Source organism: Ovis canadensis, chromosome 26 (assembly GCF_042477335.2).
Source record: "Ovis canadensis isolate MfBH-ARS-UI-01 breed Bighorn chromosome 26, ARS-UI_OviCan_v2, whole genome shotgun sequence".
In the NCBI taxonomy this organism is placed as follows: domain Eukaryota; kingdom Metazoa; phylum Chordata; class Mammalia; order Artiodactyla; family Bovidae; genus Ovis; species Ovis canadensis.
In genome coordinates, this window is record NC_091270.1 from 42,076,720 (window position 1) to 42,087,330 (window position 10,611).

General features: G+C 52.7%; 1 protein-coding gene across 2 annotated transcripts in view; it reads left to right on the top strand.

Annotated features, from left to right (window-relative positions):
* RBPMS (RNA binding protein, mRNA processing factor) overlaps nt 1–10,611 on the top strand; it is a 203,641-nt gene that overhangs the window by 177,998 nt on the left and 15,032 nt on the right. Inside the window, exon 7 of one of the 2 annotated variants that reach the window (XM_069572899.1) lies at nt 2,183–2,436. The exons of the other annotated variant lie outside the window; for it this stretch is intronic. Coding sequence (XP_069429000.1) covers nt 2,183–2,314 — 132 coding nt within the window. The 3' untranslated portion in view covers nt 2,315–2,436. Of the gene's footprint in view, nt 1–2,182; nt 2,437–10,611 lie in introns of those variants that run through there. 2 annotated transcript variants of the gene reach the window in all.

Genomic DNA, 10,611 nt, shown 5'->3' on the forward strand with positions numbered 1-10,611 from the left:
GGAGCCCGCGTGGTGAAGGGGGCATGTCGGGAGTTTCCAGGAGGAAGGCCGGGTGCTAGCCTGCATGTGTCAAGGACCAGATTCACCCTTCCATTTATTTTTAAGAGACCCTGTGGGAAAGGAGGTACGATATAGTGTCTTAAATGGAATTAGAAGTCAGGGTCAAGGTGTGTCTTCTGACCGGCTTTCTTTCTCAGTTAAGAATAGCCTGAGTTTTATAAACACACTCCAGTGTTTCTTCACAAAGATTACTGTCTACTTACAAACCCTTTCTCTTCCCTTGGGGAAAAAAAAAAGTTGTTTCTCTTAGCTTTTCTTTTCTTGCAAGCAGTAGTAATCCATGTTAGGATCCAGAGTGATGATCAGTAGCAAATAAGAGAGAAAGAATATAGCTGTCATTTGTCTTATTCCACATGTAGGTCCTCTAAAAGCAGAAAAGCCTGCTTTTAAAACGTCATCAGCCTGCACAGGTTTGGAGGGACGGGGGTTGTTTTGCTTAGTGTTTATGGACCAGGCCGGGTGAAATCAACAGCTTGCCAGAAAACCCTTCTGACTTAACACTCTTTTACGTGGTACAGAACTTACCTGTGTTGTACACGAGACCTACCAGCCGCCCCAGTGAGGGTTCTCACAGGGAGGCCGTGGGCTCAGGAGTGTTGTTAGATGGACATCCTTCCGTTCTCTTCCAGCTCAGCTGTCAATGCTTCGATTGTGCATGGACAGCCCGGCCTCTCAGGTACCGTGCAGGCAACCTACAAAGAAAAAGCCTCTGTGCCTGGACCTCCAGAGTTGGGAGAGGCAGGTGGAAAGAGTCCAGGTAGTAGGTGAATGGTGGTGGCAGCACTTGGCACAGGAAACAGAATACCAGGGCTCTTCCTAGACTGACACCCAGTCTGGGTTGCTGTTCGCTTCCCTTCCCTTGCTGCCCTTTCCACCTTCGTCCACGTCAGTGCTTGGCCACCCTTGCAACGGCAGGTAGCCAGAGCTGGAAAGGGAAAGAGAACCAGCAGATACCTTCTGCTGGGTTACCAGAGTGTTCCTGGGGGCCTCAGGCATAATTTCATAGAGGCCATGGAGCAACTCAAAAAAGTCCTCTCTGTTGGTGGCCCACCCCCACCATCTGGGCTATGTAATAGCTCCCTTCTTCCTCTTCCTGGACTGCCTAGATACAGATCCATTGACTGTTGAGGCCATCTTAATGACACCATGAAACGGTGCCAAGTTTGCATGGTCTTCTAAATACCCATGGCTTTGGTTAATCAGCCACAAAGCCTTCTCCCCACTGCCCTGGAAAAGCAAGGCCTGACACTGGCCGAACAGGACCGGGAATGAGAGATCCGAAAGCCCAGGCCATTGTGAGAGAGGATGAGGAGAGACGGTGCCAAGATAAATGGACTCGCCGGTTCTGACTTACGGGGATGTGTACCACCCATGGTGGCATGTTCCCCGTGAGCTGTTCCTTGGTCTTGAGGCTTGCCCAGCCGGGCATCCACTTGGCATCGCTACATCAGCCCTAGAGCTGGTGGGACTCTCATCTGATACCAGTGTGAGATCCTTGCGCTCAACCCTGCTTCTTACTGGGGGTCATTCCCAGCACGAGCTTCAGTTCTGTGTTGCAAAGGCTGATGAACAGATAACGGTTATTTAAATGTCTTTGTCCGACAGGAGAATCGTAGAATGAACTGGGAGAGGCTTGACAGATCAGCTGGTCTGACCCATTTTACAAATGAGGACACAGACCAGAGAAGATGCAGAGAGTTGTCCAAAGTCTGCACGTGGCTCTGCCGTGGCCAGAGTCAGGTCACCTGATTCCTAGCTCTGTCCACACCTCAGTGCTGGCTCACCAGAGACTAAGTCTTTGATGGAATTGTGGAGAGGCCTTGCTCCAATGACTCCTTGGCTCTTTTTCTTCTCTAAGTAGATGAGAAGCCTGTAAGAAGAGACTTGGAGGCAGAGACGAGGGGCTCAGAACTTAACCATCACCCAAAAGGCCTAAGAGAATTTTTACTAACTGGAGGTAGAGCAGAGGGGAAGACCAGAATGGAGCATCCCCTTAGTGGCTAATTCCGTTTTTGTTCTGGAAATCTTATTATATGTCTTTGGAGATCAGCTTTGAGATGATTTTGCTTTCCTTAGTGATGTTGTGCTCTGTTTTGAGACTTGGATTTTTTTTTTCTTCTAGTGTTTCTCTCCTGAGGCAAAGCCCAACACACCTGTCTTTTGTCCACTTCTCCAGCAAATTAGATTTGTCTCTGGGAATGTGTTTGTAACATATCAACCTACTGCAGACCAGCAGAGGGAGCTCCCATGTTGAATTTGCTTGTTAGCTGTTTTTTTTTTTGTTGTTTGTTTTTTCCCTTCCCTCCCTTTTGCAAAAACTATTTCTTGGTAACATTTGAGAGATTTCAATAAAAATTTTAATTAGAGCAAACATGATCTCAAGTAGACTGCAGCGTTTTGTTTTTCACGGTGATGCGACTTGGAGCTAAGATGTTATCTCTGACTGAGGTTTGGGGAGAGCTGGGCCTAGGATGCTGAGTACACATTATATGGGAGAAGGAGCCAGCATCCCAGGGAGACTCGCTGCTGCTGCCTGTATCCTCTTGGGCTCCTGAACCATCAGAGCTGCATAATAGAAGTTGCTCATTCTAGCATCCATGGGTCACAACTGCCGGGAGCTGTCACTTCAACAAGGATGGCTGTCTTTTCCAGTCTGTCTGATCCAGAAGGAAGATCCAGGAGAGACAGAAATTATCGCTGCAAAGGAGTCGATGCTTCGTGTCTCTACTTCTGCCGGGCTTGTATGGTGCCCCCATGGCTACACTGAAGAGAATTACTGGACAAGGACTGTAAGCTGCAGTACTGCCTTGGTACTTCTAGGGATAAGAGAGCAGCTGATTTCTGAGAAGATTGTTCACATTTTAAGAAGTGCTCATCCTGCTTACGTTCACCATCGTTGGCATTTGAAATGTATTAAGTGTATTATGGAATCACTGTCAACAAGGGAGGAAAGTTTCATTCACGACTTTTAGGAAAGGCGCACGCGGAAGAGAATCCGCACAGTTCCTCTTACCTCATACTCACACATCTCAGCTTTTTTGTTTTTTTAAGTCTGGGTTCATTTTCACTTTTGGTCTGCTTGCTAATGGGTCTGAGAGGAAGCCAATAAAACACGCTGTCCTCTCCCACAGTCTGGAAGCAATGCCATTTACCCTTGACCAGAGTCGCCTTGAATTGAGCCAGGACGTTGCGCAGGTAAGTGGGACCGAGAGAGCAGGTCCTGGCTACCAACCTGTCTCCTCCATGGGCCCCGTCTGCCCTGAGTCTCTGCACGTTGTGTCCCAGGCTGCCCTGCGGCTTGTGACTGGAGCGCATCACCTGCCCTTGAACAGAAGGTCTTCAGATGAAACCACAAACTTCCTGGGGCAAGACGGGCCCCTGGGGAGGTCTCCCTGTGACACACTGGAAAAATCCTAAAGGTTAGACCTAAAATAAATGCCAAATGGACCATGGGAAAAACTCATAGGCAAACAGTGAAGAGAAGTCATTGGGGAGAGATGACCTAGGGTGACATATGGGTGTCCTGACCTCCGGGTCCTCACTCCAGACACTGCAGTTTCTAGAACTGCATTTGTAAACTTCTTGTTTTGTTTTTTTTTTTTTTTTAAAGGAAATCTCTTTAGGCATCTCCTCTGTCACTGAGCCCCCGTAGTGAATACCGAGATGAAGCAGCATGGTCTGATGTGAGTCGGATTTAAGCATGGTACACAGCTGGTCAGACGGGGCATGGTGAGGGAGGCAGGGGTGAGCGCATAGCCTGGCAGCGGGTCAGCAGTGCTTGCTTCCTACCCCGGTGCTCCTGGGGACTAGCACAGGGGGGACTCTGTTCCTTGAGCTTCTCCCTCCTATTCAGAAGGCAGCAGCCAGTGTTGAAATGCTGGGCCTGAGAACTGAACCCCTCAGAGGCGACTTTATTCCCTCACCAGCTGCCAGCCTCCCAGAGGAAAGGGAGGTGTCAGGAGATTCGGGCGTGGTTTCTCTTCCCCCTGACAGCCTCATCCTTGAGGCCTGGCTTTCCCAAACATATCTTATCCTGTAGCCCTGGGGCTGGTCTCTGCCCCAGAGACCCCTTCCTTGAAGGACTGCTTTTGAGGCAGATCAGCTCAAGGCTTTGAATTGTTTGGGCATAAATGAAAGTATTAATCCTCTGACATTTGCTTTTCTCTTTAAACCTGCAACTCCGTGAAGGTCAGAGTAGGGGCGGGGGAACCACGCCCTGGCAGTGTCTCCTGATCGCACCAGCCTTGTCTCGTTCCCTGTTTTTGTTTTACTTTCTGGTCACCTGAGAGCCCCTGGCTTGGCTCCCATAGGAGATGGAGGATGGGTTGGCGTGGTGTTCACGGCCCAGCCTCTTGTGAGCACCGGGCCCCCTTTCCTGTTCCAGTCCCCCCGGCCCCTCCCTAGGGGGCTCTTTCCCTGTCAACCCCATAAGGCCTGAGGTTTCTGGGGCTCCCTGGTCAGATGCGGGCTTTGCCACTTACAGGTTCTGTGACCTTGACTCAAGTTCCTTAAAAGAATCCACCTGCAATGCAGGAGACCTGGGTTCGATCCCTGGGTCGGGAAGATCTCCTGGAGAAGGAAATAGTAACCCACTTCAGTATTCTTGCCTGGAAAATCCCATGAAGAGGAGCTTGGCAGGCTGCAGTCTGTGGGGTCGCAGAGTCGGACACAACTAAGCAACTAACACTCCAAGTGGGGCTAAAAGTCCCTCATGTGAAACAGTGGTGCCTGGCACACAGTAAGGGCTTAGAAAATGTTAGCCTTTCAAGGTGCATTTGAATCTTCAAGAAGGGAGCCCAGGACTAGCTACCCCTGCGAACTGTGCTGGTTCAGTCATCTAGCCCGTCTGGATACCAGTGGGAATGCAGAGTCCTCGTGGCTGCAGCCCAAGGGAAGACCAGAGGCTGGGGAGGTGGCAGAGGAACGGGTGAGCTAGATGAGGCCTGAGTGACAGTCCCCACTGTCACGAGCGATGCCTGCCTGCATCAGCACTGTGGTCCCTGTAACCGGTGCCAGCTCTGGGAGAACGTGGCCCCCGGAGGAAGCCCCCCACCCCCCAGGGGCAGGCCAGGCCTGGACACGCCTGTCCCCGACAGGAAACAGCTGGGTTCCCAGAGACCGGTGGTTACATGTGTTCCTTTACTCAGAGCTCTTCAGCTGCTGGTCACCCCACCTGTCCTTCCCCGGGCCTTCTAGCTCATTCTCCCTCCAGTCTCTCTGCTGTGACTTGGCTCCAGCCTGGTGTCCAGGTGATGGGGTTACACTGTGTGCCTTGGGGGGCGGGGGAGATGATTCTCCTAGTCCTGGTGGCTGAACACCGCCTCCCCACCCCCGGGAGCCAATTCCTGGCCTAGGAGATGCTCTTTCACCTTCTCTGTCCCACCTGTCCTGTATCTTGCCCTTCCCTCCTCTGCCCTTCAGTGTTTGAAGACCTAAGGAGCCTCTTCATAAGGCAACAACATACGCCTCTGCCCTGGCCTCGCCGGCCTCAGAGCAGTCCAGAGCCGGTGTTCCATCTGGTTGTTGGGCCCAGTGGTTCCTTTGATCAAAGCCGCTGCCACGGCTGCAGAGGCCCGGACTCCCCCGGTCCTGGGCAGATTTCCTGACAGTGGGGGCAGGTGGAAGGATTGCCTTCATTCGGGGGGCACTGTGTTTTCCAGGTTCCTTTTCTTTTTTTTTTCAGCTGTAAGGCTACATTCCCCCAACACTGTGTTTCCCTCAGCCTGCATCCCTCCAACCTTGTGAGCAGGGAGAGCCCCCAAGGCTCTGTGAGTCTCACCTGGGTGCTCCCCTTTGGGACCGTCTGTTCACTGCTGAGCCGTCTGCCTGTCGCAGTGGGACGGTGCAGAAAATCCAACAGGCCAAATTTTAATGACAGGTTCCGCCCATGCTCCTGACTTTGAGGTTTTAGGCTTTTGTTCTGTTGATTTTGCTACCTCACTGAACCTCCGTTTCCTCATCTGTGAGTAGGAAGAATGAACCTTGGCATAGAGCAATAATTACTGTTAAAATAGCTCTTCCATTTCCTTTTTTTCTTGGTCAAGAAGAGATGCCTAGGACCTCTCTCCGTAGCTTAAGAAGCAGGTAGGATGCAGGGGCTCAGGACTGGTACCCCTGCCTGCAGAAACCCGAGGGCCCAGGCTTCACACTTTGGTAAATTAGAGAAGCATCTGGAATCGTGCAAGAAGGGCCCTGGGGTGAGCTGAGGGGCGGCTGGGGCCAGCTCCTCCACTGGCCGTCCACCCAGGTGTTTGGCCTCTGGTGGGACAAGTCCCCAGATGCCATCTGAGAGGACATGGATTCAAACTGCTTTGGGAGCAAAACCAAGAAAGGCTACCAAGAAACTTTGGAATTAAAAGACTCAGGCGCCATAAAAACCAAGTGAACTCCATGAAGAAAACCCGTGGTGACGGGGCGAAAAGGAGAACGAGCTCCAGATGGGATCATGTTTTATTCAAGGCCGGCGCTGCCGGTGGGGAAGGCCAGAACTCGGTGACAGGAGGGGAAAGTGAGACACCCCAACTTCCAAGTTCCATCCACTCTGCCACCGAGCGCTTCTCGCTCCACCGACCCCGGCTCCTGGAGACCTCTAATGGCCCTTGATAGCAAACATAGTTAAAAATTAACAGACTGACAGAATTAAATATGGATGACCAGCCAGCACTGCAGACTTAATCTGACACAGGGTGTTACACGCCTGGGTGCCTTCAACCCGAGTAGCGTCCTGAGTGAACTTCTGGGATGTCTGAGCACATTTCGCATGCCTGTTTGGAAGCGCGAGTTGAGCTGGTGCCGAGGAGAGATGGGGAGAGATCTGAAAAGGCCAGAAGAGAAGCCGATCCCTGAAGGGTTATGTTTAATTAAGCCCGGCCTTGGTTGGTCTGAGTGGGAGGGGTTCACTGGCCTAGGACCTTGCTCTTGGGATCTGGACCTTGTGGCTGCCTGAACTCAGACCTCAGTAGCCTCACACTGTTCAGACCTGGAGATGGTGCAAGGTCCTTGGGCCTCCTCTCCCCCCGACCCCGACCTGGTCAGGTGGCAAGCTTCAACCTTTGAACCAGTTCACAGAAATCTTGACATTTTTGTCTAGGTAACAATAGCCACTTGCTTAATCGCCCCAGGCAAAGAGTATTGTAAAAGAAATAGTAAGAAATGCTGATTGCAGTTCTGTGTCTTTGTCCTTGGAAAGAGTAGGAGGGGGCGGAGGGGAGACTGGGGGGGTGGTAGGGAATGGTCCTCAATGGGCCTCATCTTGTGGGGTAGAGAAATTCCTGGCAAGTGTTCTGGTTTTGGTGAACGCCTTGTTAGAAATAGGGAAGACTGCTGTTTCACAGAATCCTGTAATTCATCCCATCATGAGGATCATCTTTTTTGTGATTGCGAATCATCACTGGGGTCTGTTGGGTGAGTTTGGACTTCCTTGGACCAGAGGAGGTGTTCGGCTTGGCTGCCTCTCCACAGCCTGCAGCGGAGTTTGCTGTGGGACCTGACCTGTTTATTTGGTGATACCGCTTAAGAGCGGAGCCTCAGAGCCGGAGTCGGTGGGGGCAGAGTTGATCATGAATAAATAGCATATGAGTGGCTAGTGGCTGGTGGCCGGTGGCTCGCAGCTGAGAAAGCTCTGGCAGGGTCTTCAGGGCTCTGTGTTGGGGACAGTGGGAGAAACCCGCCTTAAGATCTCCATGCCTTCAAGAGGAGAGAGAGCTCGGTTCTGAATGTGGTGCCGGGAAGTCTGCGTCCAGGCCCAGCACCCGCCTTAGGAAAGGGAAGTTGCCGCTGCGACTTGTAGATCAGGCAGCCAGGGAACCAGCTGGTCTGGTGATCGCCTAGCTCTGATTAGTTTCGTTTAAGAGCTGGTTGACACATCAGCATGTTCAGCCTCCCGCCTCCGCCAAATGTCACCACTGGAAGGCACCTTCCAGACCAGCATTTCTCAACACTGTTACGTAGTTTAAAAGATGACGTGATCTGATAAACTTGGGAAACCCAGGATGAAATCGGGCCAGACAGGTTTGTTTCAGCTTCTCAGAGCCTTTCCCGTACTGATGTGGATCTAGAATCTGCTGAGATGGTGTGTTTTTCTCTTAAACATACTTGACTGCCGAGCGTGACTCGCTTCTTCCGGCTGCCCTTTAGGAAACCTTGTGCAAGAGCAGGGTCTTTCAAAGTTGAGCATGCATATATGCAGCAGCGTTACCTGGTGGACTTGATAAATGCAGGCGCTTGAGCCCTCCCCCAAACAGTTTCTGCGTTTCGGACCAGGTGGTCCCAGGTGATGCTGGTGGTCGGGGGACCATGTTCTGAGAACCACTGGTCTAGACTTGTCCCTTGAGTCCACAGAGAAGGAAATCGCTAAACCGAGGGGTGTTTAATAATGGTGGCTCCCAGGAGTTGAACCAGCCACCTAGTAAGCACTTCTCGTGACTGTTTCTAAAGGCAAATGGGATAATGATGGACTTGTGCCTAGGAAGGAAGCCCTTTGGATGCTTTACCGTGTTTGCTCCTCAAAACACTGCAGGATAGCTCCTGAGCGAGGCAGGGAGCCCCCTCTGGAGCCCAGTCAAGGTCGGCCTATGCTTGGCAACACTGTTTAGGATGTGAAGTCTCTGTACTTGAATCCTCTGGGCCTTACTCCCTCATCTGTACATGGAAGAGGATGGATGTTTTATGGGTATCTCCTCCTCTTCTCTAGCACTTTATTTTTGCACTGAGTCATTTCTTCTCTGGCTGCTCTCCTCCTCCTGTCACCAGTCACTGGAGCTGGTATGATGCTGAGGTGGTGGAGACTCCAGGGTTACCCTTGCTGCCCTGGGCAGGAGTGTTCCTCAAGAAGCGTGATGGCGGAACCCCATTGTGACCCCTGGATGGTGAATCGAAACAGGGATGACTGTCAAGTGTCAGGATGAGGCTCTAGTGGAAGCGCCCAGGGTCTTCCATGTCGCTTACTCACATGTCGCAGTCTGCGTGCTGCGTCTAGCCATCTCTGGTGCAGAGCGAGTAGCAGTATCAGTTTGGATCCTATCTGTTATGTTAGAGGATCTTTCAGGGACTTCTGAGGCCCTTGGAATTGCACACAACACGGTGAGCATGCAGTTGTGTACATGAGGTTGAGCACACGTGCATTTTTCTACTGAACAGGACGGTGGCCTTAGGAGGAAGGTCAGCCATGCTGGATGGTCCCTCGAGCCAGAGTCAGTGAGTCATGGGTTTCCCCAATGTTTATGACACATCTAACTAGCCCCTAGGCGCCAGGCAGGAGTGGCCACAAGTGACCAGGAGCCAGAAACCACAGCAGATCGGCAGTCTTGAGTGGGCGTAAGGATGAACCCTCTGTTTTCTTAGAGGAGAGTGGCGATTAGCACAGAACACTTGTTCCCCCCGGGCTGGCTGCCTGTGCTGGGGTTTTGCCCTGTGAGCTCTGCTGCTGATTTGCCCTCCTTGGGCATGGGGACGTTGCTGATGACAAGCACAGGCTAGGCCAGTTCCTGCTGAAAGGGGGATGGCGTTGCACCCCGTGGAGCTGGAAGGAGGCAGCCTTTGGTTGAAGGGGGCGGCACGGCGGGGAAGGGCCCACCTTCTGGGCATGTGCAAGAGTGGCCACGTCCCAGTGGGTCTCAGGCCCATTGCCCGATCACCTTCCTTGAGGACCAGCCCTTGGGCTGACTGAACCTCTGCTAAGCTGAGCCCGGCTTCTGGCCCCTGGCTTAGCATCTGCCCGCCCATCCCCTGCGGGGTTCTGGTCCCCACCGCAGGCAGGTGCCCTGGAGAGTGTGAGGCTGTGTGTGCAGTGGAGAGGCTGGAGCAGATGTGTGGGACGGGGTGAGGGGGGGCGGGTCTCCTTGTCACCGTCACCTGCACCAAAACGGGAGTCATGCCATCCACCCTGCGTCCCCCCTCTCCCCGGGCTCCTGTGAAACACCAGCGCGCCTTGGGCTCCGTGCCCCAGCCCCGCACCTGGGCATCACCGGCCGCCGCCACTGCTCCCCCAACCCTGGTGCACTCGGACCCATCCCCCCTCCACTGTGTGTCTAGGTTCCCAGCCCCCCACCTGCCACGGGGCTGTGCCCCTGCCCCATCCTTTACTACCTGTCTCAGGGAGGCAGCTCCAACTCTGCCCTTTGCTTAGTGAGCAAGTGGATTCAGATGCACAAAGCCGTAAGCCATGGGTAGGTATGAGTTTTTTCTTTTGTGTCTCTCCCTTCTGCCTTCTCCCCCTCCTCTACCCTCCCTCTCTCCCTTCTGCCCCTGCCTCCCACATTTCCCCCCCCCCTTCTTTGTTCTGCACCCCCTAAATTCCCCATGAGACATGTTTTTAGCCTTCCTGCATGAGAAGGTTTGATCTGTGTCCCCTTCATTGCTATGAGTATTGAAAAGACTCTGGTTCAGTCCTAAAAGAGTTTCAGTACCAGCTAGTGGCCCCCCGAGGAATACAGCTTTGCCCTCCTGATACAGGGGCTCCACTTTGGCTGGTAAACCGTTTCTAGTCATATGTGATGTTCTGCCCTGGCAGGTCTCTAAGGCACAGCCGGCCCAAGGGCTTCCATGAAACGG